Source organism: Rhinatrema bivittatum, chromosome 8 (genome assembly GCF_901001135.1).
Source record: "Rhinatrema bivittatum chromosome 8, aRhiBiv1.1, whole genome shotgun sequence".
In the NCBI taxonomy this organism is placed as follows: Eukaryota; Metazoa; Chordata; class Amphibia; order Gymnophiona; family Rhinatrematidae; genus Rhinatrema; species Rhinatrema bivittatum.
In genome coordinates, this window is record NC_042622.1 from 165,553,065 (window position 1) to 165,576,967 (window position 23,903).

Sequence of the window (23,903 nt, forward strand, 5' to 3'; positions counted from 1 at the left end):
AGCGAATCGGAAAAAAAAAAAACCGCGAATGACTAGGAAAAGAAGCCCAATCTCGCGGTAAATAAGCGAGGTTGGCAACACTGCACTGTCCCGGCGTTCAGCGCGGCACAAGATGGCGGTGGGGAGATTTCTGCGGGCCGTGCTTGGACAGCGGGCACTAGGTAAGGCTGGGGTGGATGTGGGTCGCCGCGGACCCGGGCCCTGACGCTCCTCTCCTCTCGGTTCTTTTTTTATTTCCAGGGTTTTCCGGTTTTCGTCTGCGGCCGCCCATGCTCCGGGTGGCTGCTGCTTTATATGGAAAAGATGCAGCCTTGGGCCCCCTCCTGGGAATCGGTGATACGGACACGGGGCAGAGATCCCCAGCAATGGCGTTTAATAAAGGTAAATCTTTCACTAGCGAGGGGCCTGGAAATTAGCCTAATAAAACCAGTGAATCAGTTTCTAGTTTATTACTTTGGCATGTAAATATTCTAAGACAGGGAGTAATATAATAATACATTTCATACACATCCTACGAGTCCCTTCCCCAGAGGACTTATGATCTGAGTGCATTGCTACTCGCTTCGGAGGAAGGGGCCCGCTGATATACTATAGATTAATTTGTAGGTTCAATAAAACGAATCTAGTTTCTAGTTACTGAAAATGTACTGTGACCTGGAAAGACCAATTCTTACCTCTCCTCATTGCAGACAGCAGTCTGAGATAAAAACCAGCTACTTAGTCAAAACAAGGAACTTAAAAAAGTGATCAGCTGATTAGCATTGAGCAGTGACATGTGTCTATCCATCCTAGATTTATTTTAAAATATTTTTAGACCTCCAACCAGTTTACAATGCAACATTCTCATAATAAAATGCATATGTCTGTAAAGTTAAAATACTGCATAAATAAAAGCAATCCTTTCCCTGTACATACCCAGATCAGCCTAGACTCCTGGGTCTTGCCTCCCTCCCAGCAGATGGAGGCAGAGACAGTTTCACTGACACTGTACATAACCCACTGACTCACCTGCAATCCTTCAGATTTTTCTCTGTCTCCAGCAGTTGGTGTAAAACCTGTAGCCTGGAGATAAAGGAAAAAATACAAGAAACATTTCTGGATCCTCCCAGGGGGTTATGAGCATACCTGGGAACTTTTTGAATCCTGCTCACTCTGAGATTTCTCAAGATTAGGTGGGTGGGAGCTGCCACTTTAATTATCCTTCATATATTCATAATCATTGTTTTAATCACCAATTAATCACTATTATTCAATCAATATACCATATTTTTTGCTCCATAAGACACACTTTTTTTTTTTTTACCCAAAAGTGGGGGGAAAATGTCTGTGCGTCTTATGGAGCAAATGTAGCATCTCTCCCTCTCGCGCGCTGTCCCCCCCCTCCTCCTCCCAACTGAGCCCAATCAGCATGGTAGCGCAGGTCAAATGCAAGAAACATTTTATCATAAATCACTGAACTATACCATGAACTAAAAAAGTAAAGGCTTTGTGTCATGTGTCCTCTATCCCAGGCAGAATATTACCCTCATGATTTTCTAATATATCTAAACAAATGATAAGGAAATGGCCTGTACTAACCATAAACTTTGATGCCATGTATCGTCTTCTGCCAGCAGAGCTTGAGCTCCCTGCCGGTCTGCTGTTCCCGGGGTGCATCTTACTGCGGAGGTCGGCATGGTGCAGGTGAAATGCCAGCTGTTTGAACTGGAGGGGCTGTTCAAACAGAATTGTGTGGGCTGTGAAGGTACGCCACGCCGACCTTCGCAGTAATATGCAGCCCGGGAACAGCAGACCGGCAGGGAGCTCAAGTTCTGCTGGCAGAAGACGATACATGGCATCAAAGTTTATGGTTAGTACAGGCCATTTCCTTCTCATTTGTTTATATATATTAGAAAATCATGAGGGTAATATACTGCCTGGGATAGAGGACACATGACACAAACCTTTACTTTTTTAGTTCATGGTATAATTCAGTGATTTATGATAAAATGTTTCTTGCATATGAAGCAATGTGGATTTTCAGAACTGATTAGCAGTTTTTGACAGCTGAAATTAATAAAAAGCAAATAGAACTACTGCCTGTGCTGATTAAGTGGTTACCTTTTGAAATATTAGGAGCAAATTACTCTCCTAATCAATGTAATATAGCCCTGACTATCTATTTTTGAACTTTGCAGCAGTCATGAAAGTTTAAAATGACTGTGTGAGAGAGCTGTGTGTATAAATAAGGGAGAGAGTCTGAGTGTGTGATTGTCTGTGGGTATGTGTATATGTGAGGGAGAGCCAGTGGGGGGGAGCTTGTATGTGTGAGAGCCTGTTGGGGGGGGGGGGGGGGGGGGAGAGAGCTAGTGAGTGTGAAAGAACCTGTGTGTATATGTGGGGAGGGGAAAGAGTCTATGTATGTATGTGAGGGAGAGAAAACCAGTAAGTGTGAGTACCTGTGTGGATGTTCTCTGCCTTACTATAAAAAACAAAACCGAAAAAATATCCCACAGACGGCCACCAGGGGGGAGCTCCATACAGAGCCTGCCATGGGGACAGAATTTTTTTTTCTTATTTTCCTCCTCTAAATCCTAGGTGCGTCTTATGGTCAGGTGCGTCTTCTAGTGCGAAAAATACGGTAATCAGTATCGATATTTAATATTAATCATCAATTCATCAGGCAGACCAATGACACTCTGAGTTGCAAGTGTGCTCTTACTGTGCTGTGTATGTGTATATATATATATACTGTGGTGTGTATATATATGTTGACCAACCACCTCGGATGGGTGGTCAACATAAACAAGAGCTGTCTGCAGCCCTCCCACTCTCTCTGTCGACAGCGCGAGAGATGCGGAAATAGCAGCGGCCCGGAGATTTTACTGTTCTGCCTGGAATTTTAGACAAATTTCTGGAGTCTCCGGGCTAAATCCGGAGAGTTCCCAGGTATGGTTATGAGGTCCTAGTGGGGCCATCCTTCCCTGGTTTGAGGCAGATGAGCTGGGGGTTGATGACCCTTCTGATAGCTCAGTCTGGAGGACCATGGGGTGGACATCCGGTGGTCCAAATCCCTCATCTCCCCCCCCCCCCCCCCCCCCAAAAATGAGACAGTGGTGGAACGTGCTGGAAGTTCTGCACTGCAAGCCCAGTGGAGTAGAGCGGTATCCCTTTTATATGATCCAGGGCTGGTTCACTAAAGTTTGGCGAAAGGAGATGGACGCTCTACACCAAAGGAAAGTATTGGTTTCTATTTATCTTTATTTATTCTCAGAGAATAAAGAAGAAGAAAAAGAGAACAAGGAATTAGAGGAATCTGTGCAGGGGGGTGGGCGCTATCTTAGTAGCTCAGCACTGGGGTTTTTCAGTAGCTTCTCTGCCTGCGGAGGAGGCCGGCTGTTGGCTTTGTGGTGCTGAGGGACTGTTCCTTTGCTTGCTGTTGAGGTGCTGCTGGTGCCATGGAACAGTGTGCGCTGCGGCAAAAGCAGCCTGGCCGCACCAGTAGCATGAGCCTCACAGGTGACAGGGTCTAGCGCTGAGGCTTTCCCCGTCAGCATGGAAATGGCCATTTTTGATTCCCTAGCAGTGTCGGCGGGAGAGGCAAGGGAATCCCCTTAACCAGTGCCAGCGGTTCTCTGTCCTGCAGAGAGACACTTGCACTGAGGAGGGGGTCTCTGGTTCTGGTAGAGGTCTTCTGCTGGTTTTAATTTGCTTATGTGCAAAGATTGTTTAGCAGAATAGGCAGCGAGGGATGCTGGCTCTCTGCCCCAGCTCAAGAGGCCTGAGCTGTTGGGGAAACTTTTTAGGTCTTGAATGATTTTCGGTGCCGGATGTTGAATGGGTCCATGCCAAAATGCATTGAAGGTACAGGCAGGCTTTACTTAGTTGTGAGGAAGGCTGAGGCAGCAGTTCTTTTCCCGTGTAAGTAGACGTGTGCGTGCATTCTCGCTGCGTGGCACTTGTATGTGTAGGGACCTCTGCGCGTAAGGCCGCGACCTGGACTTGTGTATTTTCACAGGGACTTGCACGTGAACGGCTGCAGCCTCTACAAGTGCATATTTGCGCGTGTACTTCTGTGAGTGTGGTCACGACCTAGTCTTGAGTGCGTGTTTGTGTATATCCTGGAGGGGTGTGCGTATGCACGCAGGAGGCTGCCTAGAGCCGAAGTTCAAGAGTGCTAGGCGCTGGGACGAACAGGTTCAAGCACTTTTGCTATCTTTGAGGCTCGCCATGTGATAATTGTCCTCACTCTCTCTCAGTTTGTGTCAGTGCTGTTTAGAATGCTCAAAGTGATTTGACTATTACAGCTTTTGCCCATGTTGGGCATCCCCCCTGCCTAAGGTGTCTCTGGAGGGGAGTGTTGTGGGAGACGAGGCAATGGTCAGTTCCCCTCCTCTCTTGTTCCTGAGGGCAGAAGCTTTCCCGTGAGGGAGGTTGGAGAGAACAAGTTTGAGCCTAAGGGCTCCAGTGTAGATCCAGTCTCCTGGGTGGAATGTTTCCAGAGCCTGTAGACCTTTTTTGCAGGGGCGCCCAGTGAAGGCAGAGCAACTTACTGTGTAGGGATCGTATGCTTGGGTAATCCCATATGATGGTCACAGTGAGCAAATGCCACAGGGAGGCTGTCCCTGGTAATGTTCAAGGGGTGGATCATGAGACATCAGAGGATTCCGATGGAGAATTGGCTTTTTCACCTTTTGAAGAGGGAGAAATTGTAGATGATTGAGAGCCGCTGTGGACTAAGCTCAGATGTTTTTCTTTTTTTCACAGAGATGTCTTGCTGAGTTTGATAGCTCAGACTCTGAACACTCTGTGTGGCTGAGGTCAATTTTAAGTTAAGGGTCCTGTTTATTTGCCGCCTGTATCCAATTCAAGAGCTATTGGATTTAAAGAAGGTAAATGTGTAGTATTTCTGGTTTCTCACTGTTTTTTCCTTGTATTGTACTCTATTATTGCTACAGTCTCTAATAAAAAAACTTAACTTACAAAAAAAATGTGGCACTCAAGGTTCCCAGTTTCCACATGGAAAAACTGAGGTCCAACTCTGAGGTCCGTCATAGCGGCGGTATGAAAGGGAGAATTCTTGCCTTGACAGAGGCATATTTGTACATAGCTATCAGGCCAGAGCATCAGAGATTCCTGAGGTTCATGGTCCTAAAGGAACTTCCCTTCAGCTGGCGACTGCTCCACTTACCTTCACCAGGGTGATGATGGTGTGTTGGTGCATCCATGTCTGGACAACTGGCTCATTCGTGTGAAATCAGAGGTTCCCTGTATGTACCCGGATCAGTCCAGACTGTGGGTTATGCCGCCCTTCCAGCAGATGGAGACAGAGAAAAACTTGTAGGGTGCCCTCTATTAACCAGTTGCATCCTCTGCGTCCCTTCAGTATTTCTCTGTCTCCAGCAGATGAAGGTGGCAGAACCTGCGGTTCCCACTTTAAAAGAAATTTAGGGTTGGGAAGTTAGGAAAGTCCTTCCCTGTACGTACCCGGATCAGTCCAGACTCCTGGATTTTACCTCCCCTCCAGCAGATGGAGACAAAAAGTTTTGACAGACTCTGCCCTATATACCAGGGTGCCACCCACAGTCTGCCAGTATTCCTCTGTCTCCAGCAGATGGTACAGGTGCAAAGCCCACAGTCTGGTTTGATCGGGGGTTAGCTAAAGAAAGGAGTTTTGATTGTTAGGATAGTAGACAGAGAGATTGCTTAGTGTTACAGTTGGATTGGGGGGGAAAAAAAAAAGAGCTTTCCTAGCGTGTAGACAGATGGACTCAGGACCAATGGGTATAGTGTACTCCTGATAGCAGTTGGAGATGGATCAGATCTCAATCTGATGTCAGCCCTAGTACATCTACCCCTGCGAGACGCCATGCTCCTCAGTATTTTCCGTCTCCATAGCAGTTTGGGACTCTATGCACGCTTGCACAGCGTTAGAATATTCTAACCAAAGAATAAAAACTTACCTCTACAGACGAGCCCCGCTCTCCTGCGGTGATACCTACGGGTCCCTCCCCCAGTCGAGATTCCTGAGGTGATTTCCGCGATCCCTCAGAGGTAAGCCTCGGTCCGGCAGCTGGTTCCCGGCATGGACTTAGCCCCCGGCAGTGGGTGCAAATTCAAGCGAGTTGGTGAAGGTATTTTTTCCCTCTTCCCTCCCCCCCCAGCTGGAGACCGCCTGGAACAAGACCGGGAAACGCCGAGACAAGGTAAGGTAGAAAACCTCTTAAGTCTTCGAGGCTCGAATAGCTGCACAGATAGCCAGCCGGTGTAAGTGCTACCGGGTTGATCAGCCCTACCAGGGCTAGACCCTGGTTCGATACGAGGGCCCTCCCACGTGGAGACCCTCCGAGGTGGTCACCGTCACCAGTTCATTTGATCGCCGCCCTGTCCGCCGGTTCGTTCTGTGCGCACAGAGGCAAGCCATGTGCACAAATTCACTTGTGTGCACACCGGCGCGCACGCATAAGTTCAACGACGCACGCAAGGGCGCCGGGCGCTCAGCCACGCGCTCAACTGTGCTGGGCGCATAAGTAAAACCCCGTGTGCAGAGCAGCACGCGCATCTCTCTACGTGTGCATCCAACCTACACGCACAACTTTGGCGCACCCGGAGCGCATATCTCAGCTTCCCAGCGTACGCTTGAATGCACAAACAGGAGTTTTCTTTCGGCGTGCACACAAACCATGGCACCACTGGACGAGAAGCTTAAGGCCCAGGGCCTCTGCCCAGCATGCCACATTAGAGCGGCGCAGCATGAAGAGGCCACAACCTTGTGCATACCGTGCGAGGAGGCCCTGGGTGATCCAGCCTAAGGTCCTCCCCAGCCAATACGGGGATCTGGTTCCACCGACAGTACATCGGACCTCGCTACTCCCAGCGGAAACCTCCTTCAAACAGGGCTTCCCGGGGACGCAGTGCCTCTCAATTTAGACCCAGCATCTTTCTCCTGGGTAGAATTCTTCAAAGGCCTACATACCTTCATCCACAGGCACCCGGTGCCTACGATGACGCAGCCTCGCCCGCCCCAAAGCCCCAGCTTTGGGGACACGGACACCTCAGATGAGTGTCAAGACTCCCTGGAGGAAGGAGAAATCCCTCCAGGAACGGAACCCTACCGAACCATGAGGCGGTTCTTCGCCAAAGACGAGCTTTCAGACCTTGTGGCAGACAGCTTGAAAGAGCTCGCTATCCCAGGCACAAGTGCTACAGGGGAACCGAAGGTGAACCCCCTCCTCGAGGGACTCCTTCAGGCTTCCCGCCATTTTCCTTTGCTGCAAGCTGTCCAACAGCTGATTGACCTGGAATTGGACTGGAATGGGACTCTCCGGATAGAGACGAGCGGTGCATTTCGTGCTGCTTGCTTGTCTGCCAAGGTTACGCGGCCATCTAATACAGATCCTATCAGACAATGGTGGCCAACATCAGTCAAGGCGGAACCAAGAATCGGGCAGTGGCTCCAAGAGGCCTGGGAATTGATTCTCTGTGAAGAGCAGCACTTGGAGTGGCTGGCAGCGTCTCACATCACCAGAGTGAATAATGTTCAGGTGGATTTTCTCAGTGAGAGGAAGTTAGACCCCAGAAAATGAGAGCTGTTGGAGACATCGATGTGTCATTCACAGAAGATGGTGGTATCCCAACCAAAGAATACCAAGGTGTTGCGGTTTTACAGCTGCTGAACAGAACATGGTACGAAAGGAGTCTGAGCTCTGGTGCTGCGTGGACTCGAGGGATTCTTCTTTGTTTTCCCTCCGTGGCTTCTGGTGGGCAAGAGATTACAGCGGATAGAGAAACATCTGGGCAACATGATCCTAGTAGCTTCAGAGCGGCCACATCGACCATGCTTCCTAGATCTGATCAATGTGGCTATAGACAGGCCCCTGAGGTTTGGACATCAGTTGACTCTTTTTTTTTTCCACCAGGGCCCAACATTTTCAGGTCAGGTGGCTCACTTCTAGCTCACGGCTTCGCTTCTGAGAGGAGACAATTGAGATGGAGGGAATATTCCAAAGAGGTTATTTCCACCTTATTGCAAGGTAGGCGAACTTCTGCATCCTTGACGTATGTGCAAATTTGGAGGATCTTAGAGTCCTGGCCTGCTGTTGACAGAGTATAGCCTCAGCCTGTGCAGGCTATGATGTCGCATATTTTGACTTTTCTAAGAGGTTCTGGTTAAGGGACTGGCTTTTAAGTCTGAGAGTCCAGGCAGCGACATTGGGTTGTCTCCAGGGTAAGGTGCATGGGTATCTGTCCGCACATCTGGGTGTGTTATGTTTCCTTCAGGGAGCTAAGAATTTGTGTCCTCTGGTGTGGAACACTTGTCCATGTTGGAATCTGAATCTAGTCCTTAGAGGATTATGTGAGGCTTGGTTTGAACCACTAAAGAGAGCTATAGCTAAGGATGTGACTCTTAAAGTGCTTTTCTATGTGGCTATTTGTTTAGCCATGAGAATTTCGGAGCTCCATGTGCTGTCGTTTCGAGATCCCTTTCTACAGATGTCTGATTCGGGGATATCTTTATGCATGCACCGCCTTTTCTGCCTGAGGTAGTCTTAGCGTTCCATCTTTGTAGAATTTCCAGCTGATTTGGATTCCTCTATGCCTCATGCGGGGGAGCTTGGGCTCTTAAATTGGAGGCATGCATTAATTAAGGTATCTAAACGTCATTTATCATTTCCTTAGATCGGATCACCTCTTTGTACTGTGGAGTGGTCCAAAGAAGGGAAATAAGTTGTCTAAGGCTACAATTGTGTGGTGGCTGAAGGAAGCAATCGAGTTGACTTACATTTCTAAAGGTCACCCGCTGCTGGGGAGGTTTAGTGGCACACTTGATGCGTTCTCAGGCGACTTCCTGGGCTGAGTCACAAAAGGAGTCTTTGCATGAAATGTGCTGGGCAGCTACTGGGAAGTCGTTTTTTTGCTAGACATTATCGCTTGGATGTCGGGGGTCCGGCTTACAAGTGCTTTAGTAAGAGTGTTCTACGGCAGAACTCTCCATATCTCACCCGAGTTAAGAGGAGCTTAGGTACATCCCAAGAGTCTGGACTGATCTGGGTATGTACAAGGAAAGGAAAATTGGTTCTTACCTGCAAATTTTCGTTCCTGTAGTACGACAGATAAGTCTAGAGACTTACCCATTTACTGGGCGAGGAAGTCCACTGCTCATACTGTTGCTTTGTATACAGTGCGAGTTGGAGGTTTTTCGGTGCTGATTGCTTATGTTAAATTTGGGAAATGAGTTTTCCATTGTCTTTTTGGGCAACTTCACCTTTTTCCAGCTCGATGGGGGTGAGCAAGTTTGCTTAGAAATTTAAGGTTGTTGCTGTCATCTTGGCTTGGGTATAGGTCAATACAGAGGGACTGAGGTGGCACACTGGGTTATGTACAGTGTCAGTGAAACTTTCTCTGTCTCCATCTGCTGCCAGGCAAAACCCAGAAGTCTGGACTGATCTGTGGTACTACAGGAATGAAAATTAGCAAGTAAGAACCAATTTTTCTTTAACTTCCCAATATTCATCTGCAAAAATACTATTACAACCAAGATCAAATCATTTAAAAATATAAATGCAGTTGCATTCCCTTAATTCTGAATTCCCTCAGAACTAATCAGTCTGTGTTTTTTGTTTTTATTAATGTCTCTTAAAAGCATGAAATAACAGCTGAATGATTTAGGTGTTACATGTAGAATAAACTAGAATCACATCCCATTAGGGAAGGCTTGCTCATAAAAGAATGCTTTTGACAAGTTTTCTAAACTTCAATGCAGAGGGTTCTGCCTTAACCATGTCAGGAAGAGAATGCCATATAATTGGCCCTTGAACATAAAACGTCCTCTAAATTTGTCCAGAATGATTGCCTTAAATGAAGAAACACAAAGCAAGCTTCCAGATTCAGACCGCAAATTTCCTGACTGGCCGCTGTAGTTTCAAGCCTGCATTAAAGGAAGGGAGCGCTTAGATATACAACTACTGGCACTGCTGAAAAATTGGTGCAAAGCAGAACAGAGACCACTGGAATTGTTACAGCACTAATCGGAATCCTTGAGCATTTTAACTCTAGATTTTTTTGCTTTCATCTTCTTCTATTTGTGCTTTTCTCATATGAGCATTTATTTGTAGCACAGCAAGAGATTCTGCTGAGGCATCAACCAGATCAACCAGAAAACCCTAAGATCCTGCGAGTGGCTATCATTGGCGCTCCGAATGCTGGAAAATCCACTCTTTCCAATAAACTGCTGGGGAGAAAGGTACAGTGAGTAAGGAGATGTGGTGTGTGAATGATGCTGCAAGTGTTTCCTGAGCTGCTGATGATCTTTCACTTCCTGCAGGTGTTTCCTGTGTCAAAGAAGGTTCATACCACCCGCTGTCAGGCACAAGGTGTGGTCACAGATAGAGACACGCAACTGGTGGGTATTCTAAGGAAATGCTAATTATTAGTTTGCAGCAAACACGGTTGTGATATTCACAACCTTTCCAAACACTGCAGTCAAACTGCTTAAACTCCCCAGTTTAAGGTGTATGAGCTGAGGTGGGGAGTATGCATGAACAGCAAATACTTTGTCATGGCAGGCAGAGATTAATCTTTATGTTCCTGTTCGTATCCTGGATCAATCTAGACAAGTGGGGTTTATGCATGCATGGAGGCAGAGAACAAAAATTTGAGGCACTGCTACATAACTGAGCGTGCCACCTGCAGTCCTTCAGTATTTCTCTGACTTCAGCAGATGGTAGAGGTGCAAACCTGCAGTCTAGAGGTTTAAAAAAAAAAAAAAAAGAATTTTTAGGAGACTTCAGCTCCCCAAAGTGCTAGGTTCCTTCGTGGGCCATCTCTTAGGTAGAGCAGGGGGTTTGGCCCAGCCCTCATCAGGGAGGGGTGAAAGCCAGGGGTCCTGATTCCCTAACCCCCTCTGGGTCCCTTGGCCTCTTTGGAAGCAGGGAGGTACTTGGATTTTCTTCCCTTCCCTGGCCCTGTTTGTAAGTGGCTGTATGTTTTAAGTTGTTTGGTGGGGGGTGACGGGGAACTGCTTCCAGCAGAAGAGGAGCAGGGCTGAGGCAGTTGAGCGGCTGGATTTCTCTGCCAGAAGTCAGGTAGGTGGGGGGGTGAATTTGTTCCTCAGTTGGGCCCAGGGGCTGTTTTTAGCACCGGACAGCGCTGTCTTCTCGTGTTGGCAGGAGCTATTTTTAGGCCCGATCACACTGGCATACTGCCTCCCTTGCAGCAAGGCAAAGTTTGTTGCTGCTGCGGTTCGAAACTGGCTTCCCTTGATTCTGCCGTGTTTTGTAGGGAATGTATCCAGAGGTGCTGGGACCTCCAGAGGGCAGCAGGAACACGAGGTCGGCTGGGGGGGGGGCGGGGGTGTCAGAGGAGCTGGCGGCCATTTTGTCATGTGCTGGGAGTCAGGCTGCTGTGGCAGAGTCTGAACTCCCCACCCATGCTATTTCCTGCAGATCAGGACCCTGCTGGTAGGGGAAGAGAAGAAACGCAGGGGGATGCAGACCCGGACCCTTCTTTGGATCCAGAAGCTTTTTCCGCAAATGTTGTCCTTCTGCTCCATAAGACTTATTTGGCCAGAAAGGGAGTAGGGGCCAAGAGGCTTTTGCCCAGGAAGTCCTGGACAGCTAAGAAGCCTAGGGATCGGGGGCATGCAGAGACTGTCGGGATCTGCAAGCTTTGGGTCTGTCGGGCCGCAGAAAAAGAAGACTCTTCAAAGGAGACAGATGATCCGGATCAGATGCAGGGAGGGCTGGTGGATCTGGAAGCGGATCTTATTAGTACCTTAGTGCAGTGGTCCCCAACCTTTTTTGCACCAGGGACCGGCTTCAAGCAAGACCATTTTGCCATGGCCCGGCAGGGTGGGGTGGGGCAAGGGCGGGGCTTTGGTCATATGGGGGCGGGGTTATGGAGGGGGTTAGATTTTAGTGCACACTTATTTAATTATGACATTTATAATGTGAATGTGACTCAACTCACCATAGGTTCTCACATGCATGACACACTGACCCATGATCATCACGGGACTAGATGTAAAAGTACAGTTTGCATCCACAGGAACCCCCCTGACCCACAATAATGGATGTAAAGCAGAATTATGACATTCCCCATACAACTCACCCTACAAAAAAGATATTCTGGTTCTGGTGTCATCTCAGTAACAGCAACTCAAACTCCTTCTACTTCCAGGCTAAATAGCCCTACTTATGAAAATACAGCAGTTTACCACCAATGCATGTCCTCTTGAGAAAACACAACAAATAAGACCGATACAAACGCTTACATGCTAGTAAAATATCTCATCTCGGTAACAGACACAGAACCGACCTAGCATACTCCCAGGATCTGTAGTAATGCACATAAACTAATCCGCACACAGTTACATCTGTATTATGGAATACACTCAAACAGGAGCAACCCTATCTATGAAAAGGCAACACTACAAATATTAAATCAGGTCTTAAAAACCAATACACCTCTTATTAGGAAAACAGAACTAGCAAGCAGCTATAGATCCCCACTCAGAAATAATTGTAAAACTATACTAATAAGCAGAATAAATGTTTCAAAACAGCTATGAACAGAATAACATCTAACAATTAAAAACTCATAAAAACTATTAAACATGCTCAAAACACCAATAAAATATTTCAAAAAAGCAGACATCACACAATTAAAATGGCAGTCAAGAAAAATAAACTTAAAAAGCCACCTTTACTTACCTCCTCCAGCAGCTCTCCTACTCCCCTTCCCTGCAAGCTGTGGCACACACCAGAAGCAGCAGTAGAAGCTAAGCTCTATACTTATGGTCCTCTTCCTTAGTGCCCATGTCTCTCACACACACACCATACCAGTCATGCCCCCATGACCAGCTTCTGTCTCTCACACACCAATCATCTCCCAGTCTTTGGCACACGCACACCAGTCACCTTCCTGAACAGTTTCTCTCATGCCATACACACACACAGGCTTCCCACTCACATGTTCTACTTACATATATGGGCTTCTCACTCTCATAATCACTTTCTCTGTCTCTCTCAAACACACACACACACACTCACCAGTCTCTCACTCCCATGTTCTCTTTCAGATATACAGGCTTCTCACTCCCATGCTGTGTCTCACACACACCCAGGTTTCTCACTCCCATGCTCACTCTCTTCACATGCACAGGCTTCTCATTCCCATAATCACTTTCTCTCTGTTACACACACACAACAGTCTCTCTCATTCCATGCTCACTCTCCACATGCACAGGCTTCTCATTCCCTGAATCACATTCTCTCACATTCACACACACCAGTCACCTTATCAACCAGTCTCTCTCTCTCATGCATGCACACTCACCCAGGTTTCTCACTCCCATGCTTTCTTTCACCCCCTCCCCCCCAACACAGGCTTCTTATGCCCATGCTTTCCCACATACCCAGACTTCTCACTTCCATGCTTTTTCTCTCACACACACACACACACACCAGTCACCTCCCTGAGCAATCACTTTCATTGTCTCTCTCACACACACACACACATCAGCTCTCTGACCAGTCAATCACACACAGGCAGGCTGGCTGCTTCTCTCTCTTTCTCTCACTCACGTCCTCCTCCCCCCCCCCCCCTCCCCCGGGAGCACAAATGGGAGCTGCAGCAGCCCCTGCAGGCCAAGAAAGAAGAATCCCATTGGCCGCGGGAGGCTCATGCTGCTGACTCCTTTACCGATTACTGCTTCGATTACACGGGGGCCAATGCTGCTGCCGCCGCTATTTTTCCACGCGGCACGGCTCTTTCTCCTTCCCGCGCACCACTTCCTGTTCCGGGTCACGGGGGGGGGGGGGGGAGCAGGCGCGGGAAGAAGAAAAGGCCAGCCACGGGTGCCACAGCTTCCTTAAACACCGCTGCCGTTCCCGCTGGGCTTGAACGTGCTGACAACCCAGCGGCAACGGCAGCGGGAGAGACCGGGAGCGCGCGACACACCTGCCGGTGCTTGGTGGCGGCGGCGCCGCGGACCAGCAAAAATCCCCAACGGCCCGGTCCGTGGACCGGTGGTTGGGGACCCCTGCCTTAGTGGATCTGATGCACGATCCGGATCAGGGTCCTTTTAGTGCTTGGGGGATCCAATGCAGGATCCGGACGAGGTTCCAATCAAGGACGGTGACAACCCTCGGGTGGTTCAGCTGTTCCATAGGGATGAGCTGGGGCCCGCTAATTCCCCAGGTGCTGGGGGAGCTGGGGATTAAGGTCAATCAGGAGGATTCAGATAATGAAGGGGTAAACCTGGTCCTAGAGGGATTACCGGGTTCTCCTAAGGCTTTTCCATTGCAGAAGGTGAAGAAGCTGGTGGAGTGGGAATCCTGAAGGTGGGCAAGGCTATGGCTAAGTTATGTCACTTGCTGGAACAGACAGAGTCATGGAAGATTCCCAAGGTGGATGTGGCGGTCTCCCCGGTTACCAAGAAGACAACCATCTTGGTGGCAGGTTCAGCCGCACTGAAGGATGTCCAGGATTGGAAACTCTGAGATGTCAGCCTTGAGTCTGCATGCGGCAGTGTGCGGAAGCTTGATGCAGAGAGCCTGCTTGTGCTGGGTGCAGAAGACGCATAATAAGCGGTCAGGATTGGCAGCTCAAGCTACCCGCTTGGAAGCAAGAGTGGCTTATGTAGCTGATGCCCTGTATGACATGTTCCAGACCTCCATCAGGGGCACGGTCTCTGTGCTGGCAGCGCAGAGACTCTTATGGCTGTGAAATTGGTCGGCGGATGTGTGGTCTAAAGCCCAGCTGTATTAACATCCCCTTCAGGGGCAAGCTGCTGTTTGGGAAGGATATGAAGTAGATGGGGGAGTCAAAGTTGCCTGAGGACAGGAATACCCCCCAGAAGTCTTTTGCTCCATGAGCTTGCTTCCGAGATGCAAGGAGGTTTCACTCTGTCAGGAGCCCTTGGCCGGTGGCGCAAAAACAGAATTCGGGTAGGCAGAAGTCCTTTCCCTGTACGTACCCGGATCAGTCCAGACTCCTGGGTTTTGCCTCCCTTCCAGCAGATGAAGACGAGTTTCTCAGGTACTTGCAGTATTTTACTGTCTCCAGCAGATGGAGGTGGTGCAAAACCTGCGGTTCTGAACCCAAGTCAAGAGAAGGCAGCTTTGCAGTGGATTCTGTACTCACAGGGGGTTGGGTAGGTCCTGTTGGGAGTATCCCACCTGGTTGTAGGTTCAAGGATGAGCAGGGGTTGGAAACTCCAAAACTTGCTCATCAGGGTGCCGGGGGTGACAGCTAGTGGTCCTGCTCCCTCCCCTTCAGTGAGGGTTTGAGCAGTCTTCTTTGCTTCTTCAGGGAAGTATTTGAGTTCTGCCTTGTTTTCTGCCCTATGTTTTCTTAGTAAAGTTTTATACAAAAAAAACTAAATAGAGAGCAAAGGCTGTTTGTCCTGGCTGCTGGCCCGGTCACATTCCCACCAGGAGGCAGTGAGTTGTTCCTCTCTTCCAAGGTTTTCCTGCTCCCATTTTTTCTCGGCGTGCTCCCCTCCCTCTCCATGTTCTTCCAGCGCCTGCCCCGTGGCCTGCATTGGCTATTCCATGCCTTGTGTGAGCCGTTGCGTCCATTGAGCGCTCTCTGAGCCTTGTGCAGTCTGGCCGATGTCTCTGCTGGCTCCTCAAGGGGGGAGGGATCTTTGGGTAACGCCATGATGGGCAGCGGTGCTGCAACGTGGCTCTGGTCGGTCGCCGACTGCGAAGGCATGTCAAGCTGACCATTCCCTCTCAGCGTGGGAATGACGGCCATTTTGGGAGTTTTTTGTGCCATGGAGCTAAAGGCAGTCGGGGTCAGGGATCTCCCGTCCGTGCTTTCTCCCACCGATTGTGACCCTGGTATGGCATGGAGGGGCCTCAAGGGACCATCTGAGGATGATTCTGACTCCCAGGAAGGAGATCTTGGGGGAGCCATTAGCGTTTTTCCCCTGACTTTGTACTCCTAAGGCACCAGGCCTTCTTGCCCTGTGGGGCCCACAAGAGGGGGGACTTCCCAGCACAGGGGGTCTGGAAGACCGCCTAAGAAGGCGCTCCAGTGGCCACTAGGATCCATAAGGTGCAAGCCCCGGTGGTCCAGCGAGATTGCGAAGGATGTATCCTCGGAAGAGTCTGACCAAGGTGAGGATTTTCAAGAGGTTAATCCTCCCTCGAATGGTCCAGATCAGTCGGATAAACCTGGCCACCTTCCTTCTGTGGAAGGGGATGGCCCCAAGGTGGTCCGCTTGTTTCAAAGTGAGGAATTGGCTCCTCTGATTTCGCAGATCCGTTAGCGGAGCGACGCCAGGACACGGTGGATCTGGTCATGGCGAGCTTATGGGATCCGACCAAAACTTTTTTCCATTCACGAAATGGTAAATCAGTTGATGGTCCGAGAATGGGATGCTCCTGAGGCAGGGCTCAAGGTCAGCAAGACAATGGACAAGCTGTATCCCTTGCTTGAAGATACTCTGGAGCTGCTGAACACCATACCCGTGGCGAGTGTGGCGGCTCTGAAAGATCTATAAAATCGGAAGCTGGAAGTGCACCTTAAGAAAATATTTGCGTTCTCTGCTTTGGCCAGCCTCAGATGGGTGTAGCAGTTGCAAAGTGCTGGGGATTTCGAGCCCCAGCAAGTGGAACAATTGGAGGCTGCTGTGGCCTATGGTGCAGACGCCTTGTACGATCTTATTCATACTTCTTCCCAAACAATGGTGTGGATGGTCCTGGCTAGGAGGCTCTTGTGGCTGCGCAGCTGGGCAGCGGACATTTTGTCAAAGGCCCAACTGGGAGTGCTCTCTTTCAAAGACAAGCTCCTTTTTGGTGAGGACATGGAACAGCTGATTAAGCAGCTCGGAGAGAACAAGCTTCCTGAGGACAAGCCTAAAGGACCAAAAGGATTTTCCTCCATTCACTCTCAACTTTCAGGGACAAAGGCAGTTCCATCAGAGCAGAGCTCCGTGCGCTGGCCAGAGACAGGCCTTAGCTAGGTCTCAGTCTTGGCCCCAATCCTTTCAAGGGCGCAACAAGCTGTGATGGCCCCGGCCATGGAGTTTGTAGAGTCAAGTCCTCGCATTGAGGCAGGGCTGATCCACTCCTCAGTTCCGGTGATCGGAGGTGCACAAAGGGGTGTTTCTAGTATCGGACTTGTTGGAAGCCTATTTTCCACATCCCCATTCGGGCTGAATACCAGAGGCTCCTGAGGTTCATGGTCCTGGGGATGTATTTCCAATTTCGAGCCCTTCGCTTTGGGCTGGTGACAGCGCCGCGAATATTCGCAAAAGTGATGGTGGTAGTGGTGGTAGTGCTCAGGAAGAAAGGTATCCTGGTGCATCCATACCTGGATGACTAGTTAATACAGGCAAAGTTGGAAATGGGAGTGTTGTCATCTGTCCTGCAGCTCCTGGATTTGTTGGGCTGGGTGATGAATCTAGTAAAGAGCCATTTAAAACCGAGCCAGTCATTGGAATATCTGAGGGCACACTTTGATACCCAGATGGGGAAGGTGTTTCTGACTCCTGAGCGGGTAGTCAAGTTGCAGATTCAGGTCCTTCTGCTGCTGCGTCTGTCGGTTCCCAGGGTCTGGGACTATATGCAGAGGCTTCTACGCTGGAGTTAATTCCATGGGCCTTTGCTCACATGCACCCACTGCAGAGGGCGCTGTTATCCTGTTGGAATCCGCTTTCAGAAGAATTTCAGCTTTCTTTGCCGATACCAGGTCAAGTCTTTCGTGGTAGCTGTCTCGGCACATTCTCGAGAGATGGATGGATCTGGAAGTGCCTGACTGGGTGGTGGTGACCACAGAGGCCAGCCTCTCTGGTTTGGGGGAGGGGGGGTGATGTGTCAAGGAAAATTGGCCTGGAGCAGTGGTAGTCAGAGAAGGCGACCTAGTCTATCAATCGGCTGGAAACCAGGGCAGTGTACGAAGCCTTACTGATGTTTCTCCTACTCATTCAAGACAAAGCAGTGCAAGTGTTCTCAGACAAATGCGACGACAGTGGCATATATCAACCAGCAGGGTGGAACAAAGAGTTGTCTAGTAGCACTGGAGGTGCAAGAACTATTTGTTTGGGTGGATAAACATCTGGCAAGAATAGTTGCTTCCCATATAGCCGGAGTGGACAACGTGCAAGCGCACTTCCTCAGCAGTCAGCATTTGGATCCGGGGGAGTGGGAGTTGGCAGAGGCCTTCACCTTGATTCAGGCCAGGCTGGGCCGACCAGCAGTGTACCTCATGGCGACTTCAGGAAACGCAAAGATGGATTGGTTTTTCAGTCGCAGAAGGGAGGTTGGATCAGAGGGCAGCAATGCTCTTGTTCAGCCATGGCAGACACATCTGCTGCTGTGTGTTTCCACCATGGCCTCTCATAGGTCAAGTGCTGCGGCGCATCGAGCTTCATCCAGGTAGGGTGATTCTGGTGGCTCCCAAGTGGCCACGCTGGCCATGGTTTGTGGATCTTCTTTGTTTAGCAGTGGACAGTCCTGTTTGCTTGGCTCACCTGTCAGGGCTGTTGCGGCAGGGGCCTGTATTTTCTGACCGGGAGAATCGCTTCTGTCTAGCAGCTTGGCTTTTGAGAGGTGGCAGTTCTGCTTGAAGGGTTATTCTGAGCCTGTGGTTGCGACTTTGCTTCAAGCAAGGAGGCCTTCTACATCATTGTTTGCAGAATAGGGTGCAGCCTTTGACTGTAGACGTTCCGCAGATTCTGGCCTTTTTGCAAAGTGGCTTGGCTAAGGGTTTGGCCTATAATTCCCTTTGGGTTCAGGTGGAAGCTTTAGGGTCCCTTTGAGGTAGAATTCAAGGAAGACCATTGGCATCTCATCCGGATGTGGTTTGTTTCCTCGATGTGGCAAAACATCTTCATCCTCTGGTCTGGAAGATTTGTCAGTATGGAATCTGAATTTGGTTCTTCGGTGCTGTGTGGTCCTCTGTTCAGCTAGTAGGGTTTCTGAACTGCAAGCATTGTCATGTAGGGACCCTTTCCTGCATTTTTCGGAGGATAGGGTTTCTTTACATACGGTTCTTTCCTTTTTGCCTAAGGTGGTGTCCTCTTTTCACCTTAACCAGGTTGTCGAGCTACCAGCCTTTCCAAATTTGCAGCTGATGCTCTGTTGGCAAAGAGGCTTCGCTTATTGGATGTGTGTTGAAATCTTTTGCAATATCTTAAGGTGACAAATGCCTTTTGGAGATCTGATCTATTTGTCCTGTTAAGTGGTGCAAGGAAGGGTAATAAGGCTTTCAAGGACACCATTGCTCGCTGGTTAAAATAGATGGTAGCTTCAGCTTACATCTGTAAGGGCTGGTCAGTGCCGGAGGGGTTGAGAGGGCATTCCACTAGGGCACAGACAAAGTTGTGGGCAGAGTGTCAGCTGCTTTCTCCGCAGGAGATTTGTTGGGCGGTGATGTGGTCCTCTCTTCACACTTTTACCAAACATTACCGCTTGGATGTGTGAGTGCCAGACGAGCAACGTTTGGGGAAATTGTGTTGCATGCGGGTTTTTCGAGTTCCCGCCCAGAATAGAGGGGCTTGGGTACATCCCATTTGTCTGAAGTGATCTGGGATACAAACAGGAAAGGAAAATTGGTTCTTACCTGCTAATTTTCATTCCTGAAGAACCATGGATCAGTCCCTCACCACCACACATCTTTCGATAGACTTCTTGCTTCTGGATGTTGCTGAGGTGGTATGTGATATACTTTTATTTATTTATGCAATTTTTATATACCTTTGCCCAGAACAAAAAGTTCTATCTTAACGGTTTACATAATAAATTAATTTAAGACAGTTAAGAAAGAGAAAATAAATACAATAAAACATTAATAAAAATAAAATAGTTAAAATTATTTAAAAACTAAAATACATAAGTAAAGTTAGAAATAAAAGACCATAAAAGCTGCTATAGATTTATAAGAACTCATGGGCGTTATCTCTGTATGCTTGTAAAAAAACACCATGTTTTAAGATCTTTTTTAAACTTCTTCAGATTATCTTGCATTCTCAAATTTAATGGCAGACTATTCCAAAGCTTTGGGCCGGCTACTGAAATGGCCCTTTCTCTGACCTCGCTCAGGTGTGCTGATCTGACTGTAGGTATTGATAACAAGCCTTTGTTAGATGATCTTAGGTCTCGTTGAGGTAAATGTAATTTAAAAGTTGTATTCAACCAATCCGTATTGTCTCTGTAAATGATCTTATGAATCATACAGAGAGTCTTGTGTTTAATTCTAAATTCCACGGACAGCCAGTGCAATGATTTTAATACTGGTGTAATATGTTCACTTTTCTTTGTGTTCGTCAATATCCTTGCTGCAACATTTTGGATTACCTGAAGGGTACTTAGATTAATGAAAAGTATACATAGTTTGCTGTGTTCTTTGTGTTAAGTCAAGGGGGCCTTGTTTTCAGGGGGTTCCAACCTATGACGTTCGCCCAAACTTTGAGGTTTGTTCAGGTAGACATCTTGGCTTGGGTACAGGTCAATACTGAGGGACTGCAGGTGGCACTCTCGGTTAAGTTAGCAGTGCCTGAAAAGTTTTTATTCTCTGCCTCCATCTGCTGGTAGGGATGCATAAACTCACTTGTCTGGACTGATCTGTGGTATTTCAGGAATGAAAATTAGCAGATGATAACCAATTTTCCTTTCTAGTGTTGTGCCTTACGTAAAGAAACCAATAGTAATTCTTGGAAGTTAGTCACCACCTCGCTATTGTTTAAGGAATATTTTCACTTTTATGAGTCTTAACAAAAAGAAATCTGCAAATAGGGTGAATTGAAAACCAGCTGCAGTGACACCAACACAAGAGTTTGACCTGGTCAGAATTTTCAGTACACGGAGGTCCCCTAAGATATTTTTGCTTCTAGATAGGTAAAGTCTTTCAAGTGTGTAGCTTGCTGGGCAGACTGGATGGGCCGTTGGTCTTCTTCTGCCGTCACTTCTATGTTTCTATGTTATGTAAGTGAAAAGATTCTAGTGACTTCCTGTTAGTGAAAACCTACAGACACTTACAGCTGGTTAACTAGCTGGAGTATTTTGTTTTCTTAACTGTAATGGATTAGCCTCCTGAGCCTTGAACTCTCTTAATCTGAGTTTTAAGAACAGGAAATGTTAACTACAAAAGTGATTTCTTAGTGTGTCGCCAGATGGACTCAGGACCAGTGGGTTTATGCTCCATGTCAGCAAATGGAGACAGAATCTGGTTTCAAAGCTGACATCACCCCTGCAGCGACCTCAGCCCTTCAGTACTTCTCCATCTCCAGCAGATGTAGACATGCTTTCCCTTTGGGGTTCGCTGTACCTTTTGGAAGAAGAAATTTTACTTTTAAATTGGAGAAGATCGAGCCCCGCTCTGCTGCAGTGATATCTAAAGGTCCCTCCCCCAGTTGAGAATTCCTGAGGCAATTTCTGAGATTCCTCAGTTGTGCCTTGGTCCAGTAGCTGGTGCCTGGTGTGGAATTTGCTGCTGAAGCAGCTGAAAGGCAGTGAGTGCAGGAAGCCCTCTCCCCCTGCAGCCGGAGAACGTCTCTGTACTCAGCTGGTAAGCGCTGAGCCCAGGTAAGTATAAAAAAAGGATTTCCTCACGATTCAGACGTTGGAGGTGTTTCAGTAAGACTTCCGATCTCCTTGCTCGGAGTGTCATACCTATGTCATTCTCGATCCCGTTGGGGTAAGGGGAAGTGGGCTTCCGAGCAGGTTAAGTGGCCCCCTGGAGAGCTTTAGGCTTGGTCGGCACACTACGTGGTAGGCCGCGGTGGCGCCATCTCGCGCGAGGTTTTGTGCCTGTATTCCCTCCATAGAGCTTCGGTACGCACAGTATGTTGACTGCACGCACAACTTTCTAGGCGCAGAATACAAGTAAAGCCAGGCGCATGGGCTGTGTGCGCAACTCTCTGCGGCCCGCGTAGACACCCAAAATCTGTGCACATAAAATTTTAAGTGTGAACCATCTGAACTCACTGTTACCATCGCCGATGGCTCAGACAGAAAAGAAATATAAGCATCTTTCTCTGCTTGTCATATTAGGACAGTGCTTATCTCAGCACTGTGAGGGAGCCCAGGGAGAGTTGGCCTCCCTGGACTTTGCTAAGCCCGGCTCCTCCCATTCAAAGGCTGAGTCGGCAACAGCCTTAACCAGAAGTACCTCGGATCTGAGTATCCCGGGATCATCCATGGGGGAGAGAAATTTAGTGGCACCTACTCCAATACCTCCAGGGCTAGGCATTGACCCAGCCACCTTCTCTTGGGTGGAATTCTTTCAAGGCTGTCAAGCCTTCATACAAGCGCAGTCTGCTACCTCACTTGCCCCTGTCCAGATGGAATCTCAGCTGGTAAGTCCTCCCTCTCCCAGTCCTATCGGCAGACCTCAAGGCATGCCTCGACTTGCCAAGGGTATCCCTGGCAGGGACCCAGACTGCACAGACGAAGAAGAGGATCCAGATCACTTGGAAGATGGTGAAATTCCCTGTTTTAGAACTGTATCAGACCTTGTTATGGGTTTTCCATAGAGACGAATTGTCAGCTCTGGTTCCCAGACCCTGAAGATGCTGGGAGTTCCTGGGGTGGACTCTGACAGAACCAAAGAAAAATCCCATTCTGATTTTCTTACGGAAAGCCTCTTGCTACTGTCCAGTACTGGAAACCATCCAGGAGTTGATTGACCTGGAATGGGATGCCCCAAAAGCAAGTTTTAAAGGTGGACGAGCATTAGAATCTCTATACCCACTGGATCCAGCAGTGAAAGAATGTTTGTATTTCTCTAAAGTGGATGCACTGGTCTGTGTCATATTTAAGCAAACAACTATCCCAGTGGAGGGAGGAGCGGCCTTAAACGATGCACACGATAGGCAAATGGTGTCCATCCTTAAACAGGCCTTTGATGCAATAGCAATTACTTTACTGATTGCTTCTTGTTGTGCCCTGGTAGCTCGTTTGTGACTTCTCCTCTCTCGGGAGGTGGATGACTCGGGGGCGAATTCCAGAGCGGTTATGGAACTTGCAGCCACCACCTTTTTAGCTGATGCTGGCTCAGACCCAGTCCGTACCTCTCCCAGAGGAGTGGCCTCAGTGGTGGCGGCCAGAAGACAGCTGTGGCTATGGAATTGGAGAGCATACAACTTCCAAGGCAAATCTCACAAAGATGCCTTTTAAAGGATCACTCTTCGGAAGCGAATTGGAAAATCTGGCCAGTAAATGGGGTGAGTATCTAGTACCCCGGCTATCAGAAGATAAGAGAAAGCAGTTACAGTGCCCCTCGACCATGAGGAGTCAATCCAGGGGCTCCCAATGCTTTTGCCCTTACAAAAACTCGACATTTCAGAGGTCTCTGTCCTTTGAGAGGTCTTAATCCTTTCAGAGTTGGCAGACCAAGAGAAGGACAGGCTTGGGTTCAGGTTAGTTCCGAACCCCCCCAATGAAATTTTGCAAACCCACTCTCGGAACGAGGAGATAGGGAGTCAACTGTGTCCCTCTTTTACCAATGGTGGGTTGAGATTATACGAGAAGGATATGCACTGGAATTTAGCAGCACTCCTCTGAGCATATTCATATCATCTCCTTCCAGCTCCCAGCACAAGAAGCAGGCAGTGGAGACTACCCTGTTAAGGCTCCTCAAGATGAGGGCTATAATCCCAGTACCTGCACCCCAGGAAAATACGAGGCGTATTCTATTTCATTGTATTCAAGAGGGAAGGTTCCTTTCGCCACGTCAACAGACATCTACTAGTGATTCATCTCTGCATAGCAACCCTATGCTCCATGATAATGGGCGTACAATCAGGAGAGTTCTTAACCTCCCTGGACCTATCTGAGGCCTACTTACATATTCCAATCCGGCAAGAACATGGTTTTCTACACTTTGCGGTAATAGGTCACCATTATCAGTTCTGGGCACTGCCCTTTGGCCGGGCCACCGCTCCCAGAACATTTTCCAAGATTATGGTGGTTGTA

General features: G+C 48.5%; 1 protein-coding gene across 2 annotated transcripts in view; it reads left to right on the top strand.

The window, feature by feature from the left end:
• Positions 1-23,903, top strand: part of ERAL1 (Era like 12S mitochondrial rRNA chaperone 1) — a 48,597-nt gene continuing 24,694 nt past the window's right edge. The window contains exons 1-4 of one of the 2 annotated variants that reach the window (XM_029611355.1): positions 1-161; positions 241-381; positions 10,095-10,222; positions 10,304-10,381. In XM_029611355.1, coding sequence (XP_029467215.1) covers positions 113-161; positions 241-381; positions 10,095-10,222; positions 10,304-10,381 — 396 coding nt within the window. In that variant the 5' untranslated portion in view covers positions 1-112. The other variant, XM_029611354.1, reaches the window with a different exon arrangement.